Source organism: Mustela nivalis, assembly GCF_964662115.1.
Source record: "Mustela nivalis genome assembly, chromosome: 7".
NCBI classification, from domain to species: domain Eukaryota; kingdom Metazoa; phylum Chordata; class Mammalia; order Carnivora; family Mustelidae; genus Mustela; species Mustela nivalis.
Window position 1 is genome coordinate 122965304 of NC_139026.1, and position 24435 is coordinate 122989738.

General features: G+C 49.5%; 1 protein-coding gene across 15 annotated transcripts in view; it reads right to left on the reverse strand.

Moving 5' to 3' along the window:
* Window positions 1–24435, reverse strand: part of FRMD4A (FERM domain containing 4A) — a 604393-nt gene that overhangs the window by 23332 nt on the left and 556626 nt on the right. For all 15 annotated transcript variants that reach the window (XM_082739512.1, XM_082739513.1, XM_082739515.1 and 12 more), the window contains 4 exons: window positions 10864–10997; window positions 6933–7055; window positions 3719–3947; window positions 1318–1374 (listed from right to left, as the gene is read on the reverse strand). In XM_082739512.1, the coding sequence (XP_082595638.1) occupies window positions 1318–1374; window positions 3719–3947; window positions 6933–7055; window positions 10864–10997 (543 nt within the window). The remainder of the gene's footprint in view (window positions 1–1317; window positions 1375–3718; window positions 3948–6932; window positions 7056–10863; window positions 10998–24435) is intronic.

Consider the following 24435-nt stretch of genomic DNA (forward strand, 5'->3'; position numbering starts at 1 on the left):
CACCAGTGTTCTTAATCATAGCCTAATTCTCCATCCGCGATCTGGGACTCTATTACGTACCCTCTCCTCAAATCAGTAAAGGCAAGAGCCCCTAGAAGGGGCAAGCCTGCAGTGGGAGTGGGGGTCCAGGTGAGGCAGTAATGCCCTCAGAGGGCCTGGGGGTCTGGAGACTAATCGCCCATGGGGCATCCACATTAGCTCACCACAGGCAGGTCCCCCAACTCTTCTCTTACCGTGGAATCTCACTAAATGGTCCGTGCTCCCTCTTCTGGAGAGACTGCAGCCCAGAGGCCAGAACCAGGGGTGGATCTCCCACATGCAAAACGCTTCTCCCTGCTCCCCTGCAACCTGGCCTCGTCCCCGCCCGTGTAACGATGCTGACAATAAAAATACTATGACCTGATCACTAACAGCAAGGCCAAGACCACCGGGAAAATAACCTGCCAGCCTCTCCCCCCATCAGTCGCACTATTACCAGCCTCGCAGTGATCACCACGACTCTGCACTGGGCAGATCGTTTTATATTTTCTGTGTGAACAGCTTCTTAGCACTGCCCACAGGTGGTTTCCCTCAAGGGCAAAACAAATTAAGTGCCACTTAATCTATTTCCATATCATTTAAGTCCTGGCCAAGGGTTGGTTTAAATCCACAGGAACATTCTCAAAGATGGTCCCGTGTCTGGGATTCTTTCTTCCCCCACATGTGGTGGAGGTGAGCTCGCGGGCTGGGGTACGGCGGATCAGTTCTGTTTTTCTAAGAATTTCCCAAGAAAATATCCTGATAACCGCTGGGCTTTCAGAGGTCAATGGAAAAGAGCAAGATAGTTCCAAGGCCTGACTAGCAATCTAAAGGGACATCATCTCTTCCAACTTCACTATTTCTCAGGACGATGTGGAGGGCTGCTTTGCTTCCTGCCAACCCCGGGCTTTTCTAGTAGGTTTCCATCTTTGACTTGTGATCCAGCCAAAGTCCATGTCGTTCCTCCAGAAATGATGAAAAATCAAAAGGCAGCTGTACGCGGTGTTTAGTTACAAATGTGGTGTTGGCAACCACAACCCAGAACACCGTTCATGGTCTGTCACCTTATCCACTACCTCGGGGCCACCGAAGATACTCCAGTTCCAACAGACATGAGTGGACGTTGCGCCCACCTGCTCCCAACCGCACACGTGAGCGCCGGGGATGAGGGACTCACGGAGCACCCGGCTGCCACCCAGGCCTGGCTCTTGCCTTTCCACCCAGCTGTGCCCGGAGACACGCAGCCCAATGCCTGTTTACTCTGGGCCCGAGTTCTGAAGCAGGAAACGGACAACCTACCGTCCTCTAGCACAAGGGCGTCTGAGAGGGAACTGTCTTCACTGGCAATATTTCCATCTGAGAAGATAAAAGGCAAAAGTCTATGAGTTTCACACATTCCCCCAGACAGAGCCCTCTCTGTAAAAATCGTGAGTTTAGAACCATCATGTCCTCTTTCTGATCAGAAGGATCGCCTGAAACACAATAAAAGTGCTGCCTGGCATTTCTTTGGACAGTCCCTGGGGTGGGTCATTCCCTACTCCTGACGCTACACTGTGCCCCAGTGTCTCTGTCTGTCTGTCTGCGCTCTTGCTTCCCTGGGACTGGCAGTGCTGAGTAGCTTAATAACCAAGATAAAGGCCGCCTGGGCCTGGTTAAGCTGCGTCACTGTCCCAGCCCAATCTCAGGGCGTGTTCCAACTGGACCAAAGAAAGAGAACTGCTCTTTATTCTACACACGCCAAACCAGGGTGAGGAACTTGGCTTTGCTCTTATGGCCATAAATGTCTTCTCCATAAACCTCTTAAGTCATTAGTAGTGAAAACAAGCTGCTAAATACAGCTTCTCTCTCTCCAAGGCTTATTTTTATGGATACTAGTTAACCATGAAGACGCACCCAAGAGGGAGCCAAATAATCCTTCCTCTCTAACATCTGGGGAAACTGAGGGCCACCTAGGGAGGAGTGGTTTGTCTGCAGTCGCTCTGCTCTCTTGGAAAAAGGAGCCAGAAGTCTCAGGTCTGAAAGTTCCAGGTTTAGGGTTTTAGCTCTTGAAATAAAACACCAGGCTAAGGAACTACAGAGCACTACAATTATTCCTCTAATTCGAGTGCAGCAGAAACCGTATTTAAAGGATGCAGCAAAATAAAGAAGATATATTCTTGAACAGTTAAGGGAAAAAAAAAAAAAAGGCTGCAAACCTGGGTGGGACCCTGCGCCGGGGGGGACAGGCACAGATCTGAACATAGACTCTGTTGGCAGGGCTCACAGAACAGACTTCGCCGGGCGGGCTGGGGAAGTTGGTTCTTCCGTGGCCGGCCAGGGACAGGACCCCTGACCCCAAACTCAGCTCAGGTGACCATGCTGGGTGCTTCCACAGAGCTGCGACTCCCCGAGGGCCTTTGAGGGCCACAATGAGTCCCCAAAGAGGCATCACACAGACCAGGGCTGGCTGCTGCTGTGTTCAGAAGTGGGTGACGAACGGACAAAGTCTTGGCCACGGACAACGGGGCAGGATGGGGAAAGACAGTTACTCCAAATTTCCTAGAGGGAAAGGATTTTTTTTATGGCCTCTCTCTGGTTTTCCTCAACTAGGAAGTCACTTTATTGGTGTTACTTGGTGGACTGTGAGCAACTAGGGGACAGAGAACCTTGACTTTGGTGCCTTGGGAGTTTGCAGTACAGCGTGGCTTCCCTAGTAAGCCCACATTTTAAGGTTGCCCATTTATATTTCATGAATTAGATATTATTATTACATATATATGTAATATATATAATTGTGGTAAAACATACATAACATAAAATTTACCATTTTGACCGCCGTGAGCCGCACAGTTCAGGGGCATTAAGCATATCTGCATTCTTGTGAAACCAGCACCACCATCGTCTCCTGAACTTCTTCATTTTTCCAAACAAAACTCATACCCATCAAATTCTAACTCCCCGCTCCTCCTCCCCCAGCCCCTCGAACCTCTATTCTACTTTTGGTCTTCCTAGAGCCAAAGTGTTTTCAACGTGTCAACTATGAAAGAACACTTGACATGTACTGTACGGAGTCCGCTAAACACGGAAAAAGAGGTCTGTAACCGCTGGGGGACTTGGCGGTGTTGGTGGATTCAGGGCTATTTCCTGCTAGTGTTTACCACACAGAATCACCCAGATTCCTAACCCCTGTTGACCTGAGCTTGGGGGGCTAGAGAGTCAGAGAGGAGCAGCCGCATCCTCCCCGGCTTTGGCTCCAGGACAGGGGCCCTTGGAGTGGCTCTGAGGACAGAGGCTCAGTGGGGGTGCCGGCTTGCCGCGTGCCCCAGCCCTCCAGATGTGGGTAGGGCGTTCGGGTCCCTGAGGAGGTCAGAGCCTGGGCAACTCCAGCGAGGCTGAACCGGCTGGGTGAGCTCAGCCCGGCTCCTGGTGAGGGCGGGGGAGAGTGTGCGGCCCAGGGCTGCGGGCTCTTCGACGGGGCACTAAGGAGTGATCAGGACACTCTGACTGTGCACTCCCCCTCCTCTGTGGACCCGACCTCCCTTTGTTGCTCTCATTTGGTATCAGGCCTTGGCTAGCTTCGCTTTACGGATTTAAAAAAAAAAAAAAAAGCTAAGGCCCAGGGTGGTTCAATGGCTCGCTCAGATCCCACAGGGGGCCAGCTCTGGCCCCGATCTCGGGGCTGGGTCCCGACGCCCCAGTGGGGAGCGGGCTTAGCACGGACCTGCGATGATTAGGGAAGCCCTCTGCGTGGGCTTCTTCCCGGACTTGATGCGGTTCTCGTTGATGGCATTTTCAATCTCCTGCAGCTTCTTCAGTGCATTCAGGTAAGAGGTTTTCCTTTGTTTCTTCAGTTTTTTGCTGACATTGGGGTCACTGGCGAGGCGGCGGGCAGCCTCCGTAATCTGGGACTGAATGGCAAACTCTCGTTCCAGACGTTCCAGCTCGGCTTCCTGTGGGAGGGAGAGGAGGCTGCTGACACTTTGAGGGACACGACTCAGGGAGCAGCTGAGGGAGGCACTGTCCTCCTGGGCCCTGCCCCAAGGCCAACGCGCCCTACTCTTAGGGAGACTCTCCTACCAGGAAACCAGCACTCCCAGGACCCAGCCCCAATCTTGCTGACCCCGCAGTGGCCCTTCCCTAAAATCTCCGGCAGCCAAGCCCTGGCACTCCCACTTTCGGGATCCTTGGCCCCTGTTACGTTCAGGAGATGAGTGCTGATCGCTACATGGGCAGCACCGGCGAGAAGCAGAGCTTTCCCGCAGCAGGCGGAGGCATGGGCTCACTCGGCTTCATCTCTCTGGTCTCCACAGCAAGGATCACGAAGACCAGACCCTCGGGGAAATCAGAGCCTGTCTGGGTGGCGTCTCCCTGCCACCTTGGACGGGGAGGCACCACTGCTTCCAGAGCAGGCTTCCATGGGTTTGCCAGCAGGGGGCTCACATGGGCCCTCTGTCTCTCATATTTTGAGCCCCTCATGGTGGGATGTACCCCACTCCGCAGATCTCTTTTGGAAGCCCATTCTCCAACGTCCAGCGGTCCTCACACCTGCCCGGTGGCAGCAGTGCTGGGCTGTGAGGCGCGACAGGAGGGCAGAGGAGCCGGGCCCCCACTCCTGGGACTGAACGCCCCAGGGCGTTCTCTGATCTCCCCTCCGTCATCTCCCTGCGGCTGCCACCGCTGACTTTGGCCAGAAGAAGCAAATGAGTGAATATATCCTCAAACGGTTTCGGCCCCAGGAGAAATGAGGCTGCGGCTGCCAGGACTGGGCAGATGGACGGGGACGGCCTGCAGGTGGCCCGCCTCTCCGCAAACATCTGACAGGAAGGGACCAACCCACCAACCCACTGCGAGGGACCCATCCCCGTGTTTATGGGGATGGACAGACCTTCCTGGTTAACGCCGCATAACAAAGCTTGCCTCCCAGCAGCCCGTGCCAGCCCCGGAGCTGGCAGGGAGCACAGCACACTTAGTGGGATTCCCTTCTGTTTGAGCACCTTGAGCCTGAGGGAGCGGGGACTTGGAGGGAGGGAAGCACAGGGAGGACACAGAACTGCTTGGGAGACGATCAGCTCCTTCCAGGTCCTTCCAGTGCTGGCTGCACTGGCTCTCTGGAGAGAGAGGAACGTGGGGATGGATGCCTGCCCGGAGTCTTGAAACAAACAAGTCACCAAGGACAAAGGCTGGTCTGTGAGGCTTCACTGCTAGAAGCAGCTGTCCCCGGGCGGTGAGGAGAGCTCTGGCCCTGGGGCCCAACCCGGCGTGGGAGCCCAGGATGCGTTCGCATTCCCGGAGCGGACAGGCACACGGCCACCGGCCCCGGGTGTCCAGATGGCTGCCTGCGGTGTGGACGGGGAAGTCAAGTGCGTTCCCAGGAGAAACAGAGGCAGCAACAGAGCTGAGCGTGGGGAGCCCTTCCTTCCTAGAGGGCTCTTCCTGCATGGGCTCCTGCCGGCTCGGGGGTACTTCCTGTCACTAACTCCGGACCAATACACGCAGGGACAGGTAAGGATGACAGGTGCACAAGGACCTCTTAGGGAAGGAAAGGCCTCGCTTACTGGCGTGTGGGAAGGAGCTGCTGGTGGGAAGGCACTTAAGGCTGTGGGTCCTTGCTAAGGTGGGGTCTGCTCTTCAAAGTTTAGTCCAGCTGTCTGTCCAGCATAAGAGTGGAAGTTGCCCTGGCAATCCCGGTGACAGAGGATTTGAGAAGTACTTGACCTGATGGTCTTCTAAATCCCACCCACGCTCCCCCCTGCTCTGCCCACCCGCAGCCCCTGCTTTGGCTGTCTCCTCCCCGCCCGCAGCAGCTCACGGTTACCGAGCATAGAGCAGGTATCAAGTAGCAAGCTAAGTGTTTCCCACACACCAGCGCCTATAATCCTAGCGACCACTCCAAAACGTAAGGATTATGAAGCTCCTCTTCCAGCAGAGGAAAACTGCTGAGCGTCAGATGTGCCCAAAGCCTCTGGTGAGTCCACCTGTGCCCTGAGGCCCTGTGACCAGATCTCAGACTGGTTCCCTGCTGGTGGCTGCAGGGCACCTGCGTCCCCCCTGAATCTGCCCTCACACTCACCCGCTGTGGCTGTGACTCAAGAACGCCAGCTTCTCTCAGTCCCTTTTGTAAGAATATCTGTTTCAACGTGGCCATGGTACTCCCTTCCCTTCCCCTTTGGCTTTGATTCGTTATTCTTGTAAGTCCTCTGTTCAATAGCATTTTAATTCGTAGCTTCACTCAATAAATCCACGAAGACAGTTCCTGGAGGTGACCTTGAGGCCTAAAGGGTTACATGGCCTCGACTCTCTCGGTCTGAGGCTGGAGAGCTTGTTAACCAGAGGGAGACCCAAGTCCCCATACCTCCTGGAATGTGGACTCTCCAGTCCTAGCCCCCAGCAACTTTTAGTGTCGGAGGTGATAAATGAGCAACGCTTCAGTGGCTCCTCCAAATGCTGACGAATGTCATCAGGACAGCCCAGCATCTAGCTCATCGGCTGGCAGCAGTGTTAGCAGCAAGGCCCTACGGTCCTTCCCCAGTCCACAGCAGCCCTGCGCCTATAGGCAAGACCTTTCTTTCTCCTTTGGTTGTTTCCTCCCACAGGAGGCTGGGCTCTGAGTAACAAAGAGCCGGAAGGCCATTAAAAAGACAGGTACCCCTGAGTGTCTGGGATGTTCTCCCAAGCTTCACTCTGCTGCTTCCGACGGGCCTATCATGTTGGACAAACAACTTCCCCAGAAAGTGAAATGCCTACTCATGCGAGCGAACAAATCAGACCAAGGGGAGCCCCACGCTGACTGAGCAGCTAACCTCAAAGGGAGAATGGAAGATTCTGGGGAGGAAGGGGAAATGGCCTTTGGTATTGGGTAGAAGGAAGACCCTGTTACAGAAAACATGGATGCCTCAATATTTGGGGAGAATCCAGCAACATCAAGAAAAACACACCTCTCCTTTGGGCAGGATTTTCTGTTCATCCAGCTTGAAGGCTGTCCCGATTCTTCTTCGAACGATGGGTGGTTCCTCCCCTGGGTCCAGGGGATATTCAACGGGCAGCTTGCCTGTCAGCTCCTGCATACGAGCAACACCACGAGAACAGAAATCAGAAGACAGCACGGGCTCGGTTCCTAGGACTCATGCATGCACACGCACCGGCTTCAAAGCCTAGATTCAGTGCGTAGGCTTGAAATCGTCACCTTTAGCAATACGTCTAAGGGCTCCTGAAATGCAATTTCATTTCTCTCTCTTAAGGTTTTATTTATTTATGTGAGAGAGAGGGAGAGAGAGTCCATGCACGCGTGCCTGAGTAGAGGGAGGGGCAGAAGGAGAGGGAGAAGCAGACTCTTTGCTGAGCAGGGAGTCTGATGCGGGGCCCTATCCCAGGACCCTGAGATCAGAACCCAAGCCAAAGGCAGATGTTTACCTGACTGAGCCACCCAGGCGCCCCTCTTTTCTCAAAAAATTATGAGAGCAGCCCTTTCTTTGTCAAACAGATGTGCTTCAAAAAGTCTTTCCCAAAGTAAATGTCTTTTGGGTAAATAAAAGCGCCATTGACGTTCATCATAAAACCCGAATCTCACCCATTTGTTAATTTACCAAGTGTCCCCCGTGCCTGCTATGTGCCAGGTGGGACCACACAGCCAGGAGGGGCCAGAGCCCATAGGACAGCTCTGGTCTGTCCAGTTTCTGCGTCTTTCTGCTGCATCAAATAGTCCCTCACAAATATCTAAGTTCAGAATGTCCTTGAAATGAGTGCTCTTAGGAGGAGCAGTATCTAAATGGCAAAGCCAAGAAAGGTGCGTATTACATAAACTAGAAACTGAACATAGTAATTTCTCAACTCAGGTTAGGTGCTCAAGGCGCAGGCTGAGCTTAGAAAACATTACATGTATACAAATAAGAGTTTCACTAGAAACTGAAAATAGACTCCATTTCAGTGACCAAGTAATTAAAAAAGACCTATTGTGCATTTCCAGCTCTTAGAAATCTGTGTGACTATAATGACCGTGAACTTCGCTGATGGACCACCACTGTGACTGACCCTGGCAGACGCCGAGGTCTGTGCAGCGATTCCGGATTAGAACGAGGCTTCATATTAGAGGTCACGTATGGGAATAAAGATCAGTTTGTAACCCACGTGGTTGAGGTGAGGCCTCCAGTGCACGGGGTCACCTCCAGGGGCCAGAGGCATGTGGGAGAGCCACCGTGCGCCTCCACTGGCAAGGCCCAGCCCCGGGTTTCCAGTCCCCCGACAATGCCTACGGGGCTGCTCAGACACAGAGGAGCTCCCAGTCCATCTGCACAGAGAGCCTTTGTGCCAGGCAGCCCAGTATGAGTGTGTAATGTGTGAGCAAGCCCCAAACACAGGACTCGAGGTGTTTACCCGCCTTCTGATAGAAGGAGGGATCTTGCCTTTCCCCACCACTGCGTGTGCACATAGAGTGCTTGTGTGCACACTGGGATGGGCGCATGCACAGTGTGTGCACACTGGGATGGGCGCATGCACTAGGCTGTGTGTGTGTATGCATGTGTGTGTGCATGTGTGCACTGGGAGTGAGACTAGGTTGTATATGTGTGCTCTGGGATGTATCAGTAAAGTGTGTGTGTGCACTGAGTTGTGTGTAATAGGGAGTGTGCACATACATATGTTTGTGTGTATATACACTGGGCTGTATGTGTATATGTGCGCAGTGTGTGTGTGTGTATTTGTGAGAGAGAGAGAGAGACAGCGAGCAACTGGCATGCACAAACACAGCCACCGCTCACTCTCCTGGGCCTCTCGCCTGGGTTAGGCCACCAGGAAATGAACTCTTGGGCTTTTTACTCCCCATTGTAAGCGTTTCTGAACATAATGGCCAACTGTTGAGTATGAAATGCTCTGCAATTTTCTTCCCTGTTTTTGTAAAAAAAAATGTGGTTCAAATGTCTCCAGAGTAGTTATGTGTTTATTCTGCAACATTTTTATCTACTCCCCTAGAAGCTGGTCTATAAATAACATAACACACTGTGGATTTTATATGGTTAGAGCTTTTCCTTTCTACTTTGAAACTTACAAAAAGGAGGGGAATATGAACAGACCATTGACTTAATAACTAACGTGTCTGCAGTTTTGAAACAGACTACTTTAAGAATGCAAGGCTACTGATTTTCCAGCACCCACTAGAAGGTACTGGGTTCTCCATATTTAATCTGCCTTCACAGATAACCAGAGCCACAGAGGGGAGGAGCTCGCTTTGGCGCTTGCAGAGGGGGTCGGCCTGCTCCCTTCTGTTCTGGCATAGCTTACACCCAAGCCACAGGCTCAGCTCACTCTCTTGCATCTGGGCACCCCAATCCCCAGCAGACAAACAGCGCTTCTCCATACTGACCCAGAGAAAGAGCGAGACCCTTACTGAGAAGGGTCTCCCGCCCCCACCACTTCCCTCTGGGGGAGTCAGCAGACTGGCTGAGCGACACCAAGCAATCAGCCCCCAGGGCCCCTGCCCCCAGAGAGGCGACTCCTTCCACTCAAGTTCTGTTTTCTGGTGTCAACGCTCTAAGAAGTGGGAGCTTTGTTTTCCTTATTTTGCTTTTATTTCGAGAGAGACAGGGAGGCCTTTGTAACACAGGCTAACCCTGCCTTGACATGTTTCTCCAGCTTTCTGATGCGGATTCCCTGCTGGGTTTAGGGATGTTTCCTTTATTAAAAACAAAACTAGTCTTATGCAAATTATTAAATGCAGACACCCAAGCTCTCCTTTATTCACTGCTTTCAGGAGATTATGAAAAGGTTACTAATATTGAGAGAGTCTCAGCACATATCCTGGCCAGGCCGGCTGCTTTCTGGAGCTCTGTGGGGGATTTGTGCTGGTGCGGGGCTGCTGAAATCAGCCCAGAGCCTAATTAAGTCAAGTTGAAATGTAATACGATCCCATTCTATAGCCCCTTGTTTCATGCTTCCTGGGGCAAGGCACTGGGATTTGGGGGCAGAGGAAATTACTCTCTTCAACTGAGCTCAGGAACCTCTTTTGCTTCCTATTCCGAGCTGCTGACCACCAGAGCTCTGTGTGACGTCACGCAGAGCACAGCCGCTCTCCCGAGGGCTCCCACCCGATAGCGTCTGTGTGCGAACCCGTGCTCATGCGTGTGTGCATACCCCCACCCCCCGCATGTGTGTTGCATGACCAAATCAACTTTTCAAACATGCTAACAGTCATGGAATGAACAGGAGAAGGTGGAAGCAGATATTCCAGCAAACAAAAGTGGCGGGCCACAGCGTCTAAACCCCCTGGCGACACAAGACCAGTGTGTACACGGGCTTGAGGAAGGCTTGCTTTGCATAAAATTAAAAACATCACTAGGCTGAGACCTCATTTTAAAAAAGGGAAGCACCAGATCACGAGTTTGAAAGGGGATTGTATACCAAGCCAAATCTTCGTTTTCTTGTTGATCCCTACTGAGGCTTTTCCATAGGATTTCCCAAGATCAGTGTGAATTATCCTCAAGAGAAACAAAAGCACCATGACAATAAACTCGGGCACAAATTTTAGGAAGCTGGTGGCAAGCCAGTATGTCCAAGGAGGTAACACCACAGGAAGTGACGTTTTATAAACTATGTTGCACACAGGAGGGACCTCCATGATTACTTGTCATTTGGTCTCCAGTGGGGTCCCAATGAGGGTTCGAGCAGAGCAACTATACCCGCGATGGTCGCATTTCACTAAGGTCCACTCTTCCTGTTCATAACAGGGCATGTTGTAGGGGTTGGGATTCCCACATTTGTGCTTCAGAAGTGGTCCTGCCCTCCGCTGATGCTCACTGTGCAATCCCCACCTTTGCTTTTCATAAAAACGTGAAGACAGAAGAACACACACACACACACAGAATGTGAACTGCTTACAGCTTCTCGAAGACAGAGTTTCTTCAGTTCCTCTAGCCGCTGGCGGAGTGTTTCCTCCAGCGCTTCCTGCCTGGATTTCAAGGCGGCCAGCATGTCCTTCTTGGCCGACTGAGAGCTATCGGATTCCTGAGAACCTGTCAATAAACAGTGGGGTTACTAGAGCAGCGGACAGGGGACCCATATCTGGACTGTGGAGCACGTCACTGGAGCCCATGCCGTGGAGGTGGGACCTACCCAGAAGTCAGGGGAGGGGGGCACAACGCGGGTGCTGCGGAGTCCCAGGGCCAAGGAGCAAATTCTTGGCACTTAGTGGAATTTATAGTTCACTATAAATGGCAGGAAAACTGACATGCCCAGAAAAGAAGTTTCTCTTTCTTGATAATCTGAAGATACATGGCATACCTGTTTGATTTTCACTAGCATATCTTAATAAGATGTATGCAGTGAAGGGCAAAGTTAAAATTCAGGCCAGTAATTTTAATACATAGTTTTAATTCTCTCTTTTTTTTTCCATTTAAGAATGCTTATTTTTGGCTTAGTTCAAAGATGATGCATGCTTGTCATAAAAATTTTGAAAATGGAGACCTGTATAGAAATAGTCTATAAATAAGTCCCCCAGAGAGAACCACTTCTGTGTATTCTTTTGATCTTTTTTTTTGTCAAAGTGCACATATTTTAAAAATAAATTTTGATTTTCATTATATGTATTTATAACTTAATACTGTGTCATGAGCAATTTCCCTCCTGATGAAAGTTATACATATTTTACCACTCAGGGTGGAAATATCTGCATGATGATTCAAACAGCAGACTGCTAGATATGAAATCTTGGGGGAAGGCAAACTGTGAACGAAACACAAAAGGAAATATGCAAGAATGCCAACTGGAGGAATTTAGGTTGGATCAAAAGAACACTTTCAGGGCTGCATTGTTTGGCTCCTGAAGTGGGTTTCCAGCAATGAAGCTGTTAAACATGTTTTCCTTGATAGGTTCTGACAAGGCCCACTGATGCCCTGGGAAGAAGAAACTGATTACATCGCTTCTTATGCCCAAGAATGTGGACAGATGTTCCTGGGTGTGTATTCAAGGGGCTCAGATGATGATGCCATTTACAACAGCATCAAACAACATCAAATACCTAGGGATAAATCTAGAGAAAGATGTGTAAGATCTCTATAGTGAAAACTGTAATATTCTGCTGAAAAACATTAAAACCCTAAAAAACAGAAAGGTATACCATAGTCATGGCTTGGAGGCCTGATGCTGTAGAGGTATCCATTTTCCAGGAATTAAACAAGAGAACTGTTGCAATCCCAGGAAAAATTCCAGTGGGATTTTTTTGGGGGTGGGTGGGTAGGGAAGCAGGTAGGAACTGTATTTCTGTATGAAATCTGGGACAAGTCAGTGATCAGATGACAGACTTGAGAACAATGCAATCACAACTGCCAGATTCAAGTGTTCTGTCTCTTCCAATGGTAAAGAAAGCATCCTAGAATTCTCAGGCTAGAAAGGTCTTTATGACTTTGCATCAGAAACCTCTGCTATACTTAAATCATCCCCCTAAATACACTATTTTTCTTAGTCCTTGAACAGTCTCTTACCATGTGACTAGGTTCCTAGAACCCTAATACTCAATATTTCTCAACAGCTATGTCTATTTTGACTCCAACTTGGGCCTTTCACTTTTTCTCCCTCAGCCCACCTTAGCTGGAAATAGAGAATATCACTGCAGGAACACATCATCTTCATGCCTCCACAGTAGCTAATAAATATTACCTTGAACAAACATATAAATGTCATCATTCATATACTTGGATGCTATGATTAAGCTGTAGCTCATCTTGGTAAAGAAATCTAGGACCCAGGAGTACCTTTAAGTTATAGAACCGGCCTTCCAAACTTTCATTAATTTTTGTAGCTCTTCCCCAGAATTTGCCAAGCTCAGTTGCAGCACTCCAACTTTAACAGCAAACCCGAACAAAAGCTTGAATCTTACTAAGGCTCTCCTGACCTCATAGTTGTCAGACATGAAGGCAACACATCACTGGACAATACTACAGGTTCCCCTCCTGATATGGCTCAGATTTCTTGCCTCTGGAAGTCAATTATCCTGTGCTTATCAGTCCTCAACTATCTCTAGTTTACACCCATCCAAGATCCCACAGCACAATCACGATGTGTCTTAACCTGGTTCTCTGAGCCATACTCACCAATCAAAATGGCGGACACAGAAACCCTTAATGGGGTTCTCTCCATTCCACCATCTAAAGCATTAATAAGGATGTAACATAATGTGGGGAAGAAGTCAGACTTCAGGTTTCAAAAACAGACCTGGAGAAAACTGGACCCAATGATATTAAAGAAGTTCTAGCTCAAGTGAAAAACTCATTGTTCTTTTTTTTTTTTTTTTAAAGATTTTATTTATTTATTTAACAGAGAGAGATCACAAGTAGGTAGAGAGGCAGGCAGAGAGAGAGAGAGGGAAGCAGGCTCCCCACTGAGCAGAGAGCCTGATATGGGACTTGATCCCAGGACCCTGAGATCATGACCCAGCCGAAGGCAGCGGCTTAACCCACTGAGCCATCCAGGTGCCCCGAAAAACTCATTGTTCTAATCTAAATACTCTAACAGCTGGGGGAACAGAGGCAGAAGACAGAACTAGTGATCTAGAGGACAAACTGACAGAGAAAAAGGATCAGGAAGAGGCCTGAAACAGTTTAGAAGCCATGAAAACAGAATTAGGGAAATAAATGATACCGTGAAACGTTCCAGCATCAGAATTACTGGGATCCCTGAGGAGGCGGAGAAAGAGAAAAGACTGGAAGATATAGTTGAACAAATTCTGGATGAAAATTTTCCCAGTCTGGGGAATGGAACCAGGGTTTGTGTCCAAAAGGCAGAAAGAACACCCTCCAAGATCAACAAATCTAGAAAGACCTCGAGACACTTGATTCTGAGACTGAAGAATCATAATTTTAGACAAGAGCTTCTGAGGGCAGCAAGGGGGAAGAGAACGCTTATGTACAGAGGAAGGTCCATCAGAATAACGTCAGACCTGTCCACAGAGACCTGGCAAGCCAGAAAGGACTGGCAAGACATATTCAGGGCACTAAATGAGAACATGCAGCCAAGAATACTTTATCCAGCAAGGCTGACATTCAAAATGGATGTCGAGATAAAGAGCTTCCAATACCAGCAAGGTTTAAAAGAGTATGTGACCACCACGCCGGCACTACAGGAAATATTAAGGGGGGGTTCTATAAAAGATGAAAGAACCCAAGAGTGTCATAGAACAGAAATTTACAGACACAATATATAGAAACAAGGACTTCACAGGCAACATGATGTCAATAAAAACATATCTTTCAATAATTACTCTCGACATGAACAGCCTAAACACTGCCATAAAACAGCAGGGTTTCAGATTGGATAAAATGACAGGACCCATCCACATGTTGTCTACAAAAGACCCATTTGGAACCTAAGAATACATCCAGACTGAAAGTGAAGAAATGGAGAACCATCTTTCATGCCAACGGGCCTCAAAAGAAAGCTGGGGTAGCGATTCTCTTATCAGATAAATTAGATTTTAAACTAAAGACTGTAGTCAGAGATCATGAAAAACTCATTGCTTTCCCTTTCACCCCTTCCTAACCTCTCAACAGGAAATGATGATCTATTAGGTCTAAGGGTTCACCGTGCTCAAAATGGCAGATATCACGAGAACATTCAACTTCGGGAGACAAAGCACAACATTTTTGGATAATCTGTTCTCTGAGCTTTGGTGTTGAATTACAGCGCTCATTAGTGCTACTTAAATTATTATTATTTATAATAATTAGTCTAAATACTAAACCCACATAAGATAGGGTGGATGGCTCAAGAGGCCCCTTCTGTACCTGAAACCATGAATACAGGCAGGTTCCAGCTCATACCTTTATTCTGGAAATTGCTTCACGAGGAATGCAGTGCTGGGTACCAAGTTAAATTTTTACAAAGTAACTGAGCTGGCCTGGCCATGCAGATTTCTTTTTAGTGGTAACTGGATGGTGAGCAGAGGTCAAGCAGACCTGGTTTTGATGCACTCTGTGCTGCTCACTAGTTGTGTAACCTTGGGTACATGACCTGCCCTCCTTAACCCATCATAAAGTCTAAAGGAGATAATGTACAAATGACATTTAATACAGTGGCTTAAACAGGTCAGTCCTCAAAATCCAGGGTAGATTCAATGGGAGTGAAACACACACACAAGCAGAACTGGAAAGAAAACCCACTGATGCTACCTCATTGCTCAAGAAGAGACCTCGCTGTGCAACTCTGCATACAAAGGCAGTATTTTCAAACTGTTTCTTTGGATGCCTGAGTTTGCGGTTAGGTTTTTGGAGCTGCTGTGCCTGAGGTTGGGAACAGGATCATGGAGATTCAGGGGTTCAGGGGCCCCCTACTCCATGCTCCTCAAGCTAGGACAGCTCTGCATTCACTGATTCATGAATTTGAAACACTGCATTTGAAAAGAGGTTCCCAGTGCCTTTGTTTCTTGAAAGGAGATCCAGGGCACTGGAGGAAGGGTTCTGAGCCTGGGCGGCTCTTCCATGCAACCAGGCAAACATGGTGACCATGAGAAGAGATGACTGAGTGCGATGCTACGGCAGCTTCCTACTGGCTCCGACAGGTGCCCTCGGGCATCCCTGGACCATCATGCCAGACACGTACAAGGGAGGCCAGCAGGAAGGCTTGGAGTTGGGAAGCACTGATTCACTGCTATTTTCAAGTGACCTAGAAGGACTCCAGGAAGAAACTCAATCAGAGAAAGGCCTCAGGTCAGCAGGAGTCTTACAAACTAAAGATGTGTGAACAAGAAATGCGGGTGGCAAGATCATTTCCCATCAGCACCTGGACTTGGTGAAAGGTACAGAAGTTCTTCACTGCTCTGGTTTACCCATTTCTGGTTATTTGAACACATGTATGCCTTGGCACACACAAGACCATGCTGAGGTTATAAGTTTCACCTCTTGAAATCAATAAAGATGTCACTCTGCTACCTCTGAGAGAAACGGTGATGGGCAGGGTAGGGACCTGGGTTTCCATCATATATCTGCTATTGATTGGTATAAGACCTCGGGTCACTCAACTCTTAGACCCATGATGTCCCCATCCAGAAAATGGCAATTAATCAACCTCCAAGATGCTCCCAAACTTGGAGACTGTATTGCTTAATAAGCAGCTTACTTAGGTAGCGCCCGCCTCCAGCAATCCTTGCTGCTAATGGTACAGTTGTTACATAACAGTGTCAGCTTCTCTCTTCTTCACCATTCTGGCTTCCAGAAAAGACAAGCACCCTGCCAACTCTGGTCCTATCCCCAGTTACTGGGAGAGTTTGCCTCGAACTGGAGGGAATGTCTAATTATCGACCAGGCCTGAAAGGATTTACCCCTCATCTCAGCAACGGACCACATGGGTGTCAATTTGGATGCTAAAAGAGGCTCATCTGAGCTGTTTTGGGGATTAATGAAGCAGGAAGATGGATGGAACTTCTCTACCGCAGTCAGAGGAGGAAGATTGCAAAATTTATAGGTCGGCCGAACAGTAGTTGAGTGCTACTTGGAAAGGACACTTTCCACATGTGACAGATTCGTGCAGGAGCCAAAGAGAAAACAGAGGCGCTGTGAGCACTTTTGAAAGATAGAACTGTTGCTCCAAGTTTTAAAGTGGTACCACATTTACGGAAGGAGGGAAGTGAATATTCTTTGGAAAACACACAGGCCCAGAGCCTCCCGAGGCAGGAGTGGTTTCGAGTGAGCAGGTCTGGGCTTGTGTCCCAGCTCTGCGACGCGCTAGCAGCAGGGACTTGGCAACGGGGCACCACGTCTCTCAGCCTCTGAATCCTCCCCCTACAGTACAAGGATGAACACAGAACTTCTTCAGAAGCTGGGGGAGATAAGGCCAGAAGATGCCCAAAGAGAGTCAGAGCCTCATAAATGCTACGTGGGCATCTGTAGTTTTTGTATTCAATGGTGCACCTGGCCTTTATGGGGAGTTGGCACCCCAATTCCAGGGAACCCCATAACATTAAAAGACGTATTAGTGGGCAGGGAAGATGCGTGGCGAGCCAATAGAGGGTGCCCACCGTGGCCACCCTGTGCCCTCAGGACGCTTGGGAGGAAATGAAGAGGAAGTGGATTTTCCCAGACTCCTGGCAGGAGCTGCCTGCGTCACAGTTCATGTCATCCTCACAAAAACATTAGCCCCGTTTTCACAGAAGAGGTCCCTGGGACACGAGGAAGCAGAGCTGGAATTTTGGTTGGGTGGTTCTGTTTGGCACCCTGAATGGAAAGGACATAGAAGCTGGAACTTTCTGTCTTGGTCATGGCTGGGTTGCCCCAGTAAAAAACGGTGCAGTGTACAATCGTATCTGCCTTTCACACCCAGACTCTTTCCACATCTGTGTGGGATACGGTGCAGGTTGAAGGAGGGAGGAGGAGTGCAGGGGTTCTTCAGATGAGCCAGTGAAGACCGAGTGTCTGGGAGCACGGGGTGGAAGGGATGGGTGGCCAGATGTGGGCCTGCCCTCAGAGAGCCGGGGGCAGGGGCGTGTGCAAAGCTGCCTACCAGGAAGAGGTGGGAGACAAGCACCACCACCTGATGAGGGAGGGAACAGCATACAGGAGGGACCCCTCGCCTGGGGCCAGCTAGGTAGTTCACCTGGAGAGCTGAAGGTCCCCTCCAGTCTGAGCAGCTGAGACACTCCCCACCAACTCCCCACCCCCGGCCCCCACGCTGTTTCACTGCCAGGAAGCCACATGTCAGCTCCGTACTCTAGAAATCTCCCCAGGTAGTGCTCAATAACCACCTGTTTGCATGACACCAGGTGGAGAACACCATCTTTAGGTTTTGGCGATTTTATTATCATGTTTCAATCCAAATCCAAAGGATTTTCTAGAAATAGGTCACTAATAATTTAACAATTAATTTAGGTGGGGGGAACATGAAAACAAACCTGACCTTCAAGAAGAGATTTCCTATCCATCCAGCCAGAGCCAGAGAGTTCTTGCCTATTGATCTCAACGGTCAGACAGAGTCGCTTTTGGTGTGTATCTGGACATCTTCGGAGAGAACTACTGACCCTGTGGGGCCAACTCTGCAGAGGTCACTGGTGGAGATGTGGTGAAAATCTGCTTGGCTACCTCTGGAGGAAAAGCCTCCACCACTTTCTTATTTCCCAGCTGGGGAACTCCAGACTTCAGCCCGTGGGCAGCCGGTGGCCGAGGGCAGGATGTTGGGGGAGGAGGGGGGACAGCAGCTCCCCTCCAGCCGGCAAACACATGGAAGGATATCCTCATTCAGCTGTGATGGAGAATTTGCTCCAAGCTTTGCAAAGACCCTCGGCCACTCAGCACCGGATATGAACACGCATCCTATGAAGAGAATGTTGTCAGGAACTGTGGCTCATCTGTTTGGACACAGATGGGAATCTGGTGACTAGCCCGCTGATCTCAGAAGACAGAAGGGGTGCTTTCCTCTTTGAAAAGAGGGGAAATTTGAAACAAATAGTACCCTAAAGAAGAAAGAAATCCGTTGTCCTGAAAGTCAGGGAAGGAAATGACAATCTATCTGTTTCAGCCTTCGGGGGCGGGGGCGGGGGCGGGGGGCGGCGGGGAGGAGGAGGAGGATGTTCCCAGCAGATCCATAAAAGCTGTAAGGAAAAGTTTCAGCAGACACCTCAGGAATAAATACGAGGGAAAGGTTTGAACTCTCCCTCATGATGAAGAGATACTCATTTCCCTTACAAATCCTCAATGATGAGTTCCTTCCATAAAAGATGTCCTACGAGATCCTGGGAAATAATGTCACACTGCAGATTTTAAGGAAAATGTTGTCCTCTCTGGAGATGGCCTCCGAGAACTAAATGTGATTTTTTTAACATGTAAAACATGTGCTTGGACAACTTGCCGTTTAGGCTCAGGAATTATAAAAATGAAGTGGTTCACTTCCAAGAGCAGTGATGTGAAGGCTCTGTGGAAAATCAGAAGCTCTGACGGCAACCGGGCGTCTGCGGCCGAGGTCCACCGGGTGGCTGCTTTGTTGCTCGGGGCCCATGTGCCAATGGGTGATGAGGACAAACAGAACTGGGGGAGGGTCAGGTCTGAACAGTTAATTATAAAAATTAGCAGCAGCATCTAGTAAAACCACGAAGTGCGATCTCTAGCTGAACCTACTGCTCACGAGTGAGTCGAACGATTTCCCTTTCCTGTACTGTGGAAGGAGGGGGCTTATCTTTGCAGTTCCCAGACCCTGTTGGTTCCCTCGCAGCATCAGGAGGGCTGGCTTAAACAGGAACAGAGCGGTGCCTAGAAGAGGCCACAGTGAAACTTATTTTTCCAGTGTTTAGAATCTCATTACTGAGCGGCGTTCACTCAGGTCAGCCACGGCTCCTCTGTTCTGGTTCTCTTTGCCAGGCAGAGCGATTCCTGGAGCACCAGCACCCAAGGGCAGAAATAGAGCACTTTAAATGATTTAATTAGGCCTCTCCTCCCTCATCTGAGATCAGAAAGGGACAACTGTTCTTCCTTTTTGTCAGTCTCGGACTCTGGCCCGTCCTACTCCAGCAAGCCCAGGAAAAAGCCATCCCACAGAAGGAGATTTCTCAGCCGTCCTCGGTCATGCACTCCAGCAGGAGCATGGCCTGGCAGAGCCTCAGAAATCTGGCAGGGCCTGCGGGGCTGTGCCCGCCTGCAGAGTGCTGAGGTTCTGAGCAAAATCAAAGCCCCTGGAATCCTGCTCATGCCCAGACCCAAAAACAGAGGCGGCAGGGAGCTGGTAACAGAGACCTTTAAGGGGCTGGTGAGAGACACACTGGAGAGGAGAGACTGAGGGCAGGCAAGACGGGAAGAGGCCAGAAAACCCCGAACAAACCAAAAGACAATGAGATTCCTACCAGCGCCAGGCAGCGTGCTCTGAGAGAACAGCCGTGACCGTGAGGCTGGCTGATGCGATCAGATCACATCTCGGTGGGGAGCGAGGTCAGATGTTGGCATGCTCATTGTTGTATCAGTTATTAATAAACTTCCTAACAATGGAAGGAAGTGCCAGCCCCAGAAAAGGGGAATGTGTGAAAGGGTGAGTAATGGTTGTAGACAGACCCCAGGTGGCTCGAGGGCCCCAGCTCGGCATGCGGTGCCCCCAGGACGGAAAGCATCAGCCTGGGGCACGAACACACACCGCAGGGTTTGGCAGGGGTGGGGGGCTGGGGGGGCGTTTTAGATCCAAGATCCCTCCCCCACCACATTCTCTGCAATCCTGCCGATCACAATGATGACTCAATCGCCATCTCATTAATCACACAGCCTCACTCCTATTTATAGACACAACACAGCCCTTTGTTTTGGAGCAAATGGGTGGCTGAGGCCAGCAGCAGTCCAATGGTTTCATCTCTTGAAGAGAGGACACACAGTACCTTTTTTTTTGTGGTTTGGGAGGCTCCCGCGACAAGCCACAGGGGCCTCAAAACACTTCCAAGTCAGTTTCCACCACTTTCTTTAAATAGTTCGAGAGCAAAACCCTGTTTGGCTCAGCCCCCCGCATGCCTGCGGGCCTCAGCTCTGTTCCCCAATGGTGTAGCCTCCAAACAAGGCCCACTCCTCCGCCACCTCCCACTGTCACTCGGTGCGGGAGGCCAGGCACGCACAGCTACCGGCACAAGCACAGGGGCTCTTGGGGTTTCTGTTTTGTGGCTACATTTTTTTCTCTTCTCCCATCTTTTTTTTTTTTTTTTTGAGATTTCAAGAAATGGGGGAAGGGAAGAGAGGTGTAAACCCTTTGAAGTTCCATAGAAAAAGATTTCGGATTTTTTTTTTTTTTTTTTTAAAACTCGGAGAACACGGGCACTGGCTGGTTTGACTCCACAGCTGTCCTCTCGGCCTCCGTCTGAACCTCCGCAGATTTGCCACCTGAGTGCAGAGGAGCCAGGGCCACAAAGGGGGAGGAACGGTGCTGGCTGTCCCAGGCCACAGTGGAGAGAGGGCCCCCACTTCCCGGCCCTGCAGCAGTCAGACAGTCAGTCCGCAGGCTCGGGGGCACCCACTAGGCAGCGTCAAGCTTGCAGAGAGCAGGGCATGCGGCTCAGTCGGCCTGCCTTGGCGCCAGCGCTGCCTCAATGTCCCTTCTTCTAGGGATTCTGGGAAGACTGCACCACCTCTCAGCTAATGTGTCCTGGGGACAAGTTCCTCACATCCTTTCAAGCCTGGCTGCCAGGCCCCTCCACAGACGGATTCGGGATGAGGGTTCCATAACCTTCTCATGGTCTGAATCACATTCAGTGTTGGATCAGGCAGATTCCTTTTGGTCCAACACAGGCCTTGCGTCTTAGGCTCAGACAGCTCACTGCCTCTAAGGGTGTCTACTAGGACAGGGGCCTACAGACCTAAGACGGCAGGGCCCTATGCATCCCCGTTGAAGAATTTAGGGGGCCGGGCCCTAAGCCCCCATAAATCATTTCAACTATATGGGACCCTTTCTTTTTGAAAACTAGCCACTGGCTCAGGGCATTAGTGAGTGTGGACTCCCAACTTCTTCCATACATAGCAATGACCCTGCTCTGTTTCTCTAGCAACTCATACCTCAGATGCCAAGTACGGGATACCTGTCATTTTAAAGGTATTTACATGTCTTTAGTTAAATATGAAGATCACCCTCCAAGTTACTAAGAGCCTAGAAATATTTTATCTCTGTTAACATCAATAAACAGTGTGAAGCACTCTGAAGAGAGGGACTCTCACTTTTTAAAATGTTGTGCATAGTACTCAGCAAAGCTTGGGGAGCTAGGAAAGGTGTTCACCCCACAGCGATACCGCATTGTTGTTACACGGCTCAGCCACACCACAATCCGGGTATAGACCGGGGTGAAGAAGTGGACTGAAGACAGCAAGGACGCATGCTATTTGCAACAGGAGCCTGACCTGACAAGATTAACCTTTCAAGGTCTGATGCCTGGGTACACAGCGATACGGGACAATCTGAGGGAGAATGTCGGTGGTAAGCAGGTGAGTCCGAGGCAAGGCCCAAGACGCCATACGCTCCAGGAACACCGAACATTCTTAGAATGCAGCATGTGAAGGGTTGTTACTACGCATCTTCTGGTTCTGCTTTCAAGAACTCTACACCACGGACAATGGTTTTGTCAGGGATTTTTTTTGGATTTGACACCAAAATCAAAGGCACCCAAAGTAAAAGATGAACAAGCGGAACTACATTAAACTCATAGCTTCTGCGCAGTAAAGGAAACCGTCCACAAAACAAAAAGGTGACCTACTGAATGGGGGAAGGGATTTGCAAACCGTGTAACTGATTAAGGACTTAGTCTCCAAAATAAATCAAGAACCCATACAACTCAATAGCAAAGAAACAATCCATTTAAAAAATGGGCAGAGCGTGCCTGGGTGGCTCAGTGGGTTAGGCCTCTGCCTTCAGCTCGAGTCATGATCCCAGGGTCCTGGGATCGAGCCCTGCATCGGGTTTTCTGCTCAGTGGGGAGCCTGCTTCCCACCGCCCCCGCCCCTGTCTCTCTTCCTAATTGTGATCTCTGTCAAATAAATAAATAAAATCTTAAAAAAAAAATGGGCAGATCTTATTAGACATTTTTCCAAAGACATGCAAATGGCTAATAGACGTGAAAAGCTGTTCAACATCACTCGTCATCAGAGAAACGCAAATAAAAACCCCAACAAGGTATCATCTCACACCTGTCAGAATGGCTAAAACCAAAAAGAGAAGAAATAACAGGAGTTGGCAAAGATGTGGAGAAAAAGGGACCCTCGTGCACTGGTGGTGGGAATGCAAACTGGTGCAGTCACTGTGGGAACAGTATGGAGGTTTCTCGAAAACGAACAAAACTATTCTGTGATCTAGCATTCACTTCTGGGTGTTTATCCGGAAAGAATGAAAACACAAATTCAAAAAGATACATGTACCCTCTATTCCCTGAAGCTTTACTTACAACAGAAAAGGTAGGGAGACACCCCACCAACGACTGGATGACAATGGAGTACTAGCCATAAAAAAATTTTAAAAATAAAAAAATAAAAAAAATCTTGCTGTTAGGGACAACACAGATGGACCTTGAGGGCACTGTTAAAGGAAGTAAGCCCAAAGGAGAGAAACAAATATTATACTGTATGATCTCACGTGTATGTGGAACTTAAAAAACTCAAATCCAAAAAACTGAAGCTCACAGATACCCAGAATACATTGGTGGCTGCCAGAGATGGGGTCGGGGAAATGGGTGAAGGGGTTCAAAAGGTACTATTTCCAGTTAGAAGTAAGTCATGGAAATGTAATATTAAAACATTTTTTTAAAATCATGTTTAGAGTATCTACTGAATGTCAGGCCCTGGGCTAGAAGTAGAAAAAAGGATTTTCTTTTTTCTTTTTTAAAGTAGGCTCCATGCCCAAAGCAGAGTCCAAGGCGGGCTCGAACTCATGACCCTGAGGTCAGGACCTGAGCTGAGTCCAGGAGTCAGATGCTCAACGGACTGAGCCATCCAGCCACCCCTGAAAAAGGGATTTTAAAATGAAAATTCATTTCTCAAAATATTTCTAAGGAATATTTATTAGACACCTTTTTTTTTTTCTTTCCTTCTCTCTCTTTCTTTCTTAGCATAAGGCAGTAGGTGATGGAGCAAGACTAACTGACCTTACAGGATACAGAATTAGATGCCTCATGTTTTCTAAATACAAAGTAGAACATGGGGTCTGGCATATGTAATAAAAAGAAAAGCATTTAAAATCAGGGTGCTCCTGCGAAAGCAGTACCTCGGCCATCTGTGGGAGCACATCACTCAGGAATTCTCAAGGAACAGTTAGGCAAAAGGACACTGAAGGACAAAAAGAACCAAGGGGGACACCAGCCAGCTGGGGAGCTAGTTAAGCCAGCTAGATGTCCTCACCATGGGGGGTGGGGAAACCCTCCCTTCCAGGTGAGGGCAGCAGACGGAGGGCCAGCAATCAGCAGCCCCAGGGGGAGTGATGACCAGATTTGCGGACACTCAAGATTCCCTTTGCTGACTGATGGCTTCTATGCCTGCCTGTTGGGGATCTCTCCCTGCATGGTCTTTCTAACCCAGGAGGGAAACCTCCCCACGGACTCTCAGCCTCCGCGTGGCCTCCGGCTCCAGATGGCAGGACTGGGCAGAGTTTGAGTGGCTGCCCGGTCTGGTCGCCTCCTACTTTCTGGGCTTCTCATCTCCTGGGGCTTTCCTCAGAGAGGAAAGAGAGTGGGCGAGGAGAGAGCCTGGGGGGGTCAGTGCCCATGGATGTTGCCCCAATGAAAGGGGACGGCAAGGTCTTCAGCTGCTGCCAACAACCTCCCAAAAGCTCAGCCTGGGGCCCCGGAAACAAAATTATCACCCATTTGAAAATCACTTTAATATTCTGGTATAAAGGGGCACCTGGGTGGCTCAGCGGGTTAAAGCCTCTGCCTTAGGTTCAGGTCATGATCCCAGGGTCCTGGGATCGAGCCCCGCATCAAGCTCTCCATCAGCAGGGAGCCGGCTCCCCTTCCTCTCTCTCTGCCTGCCT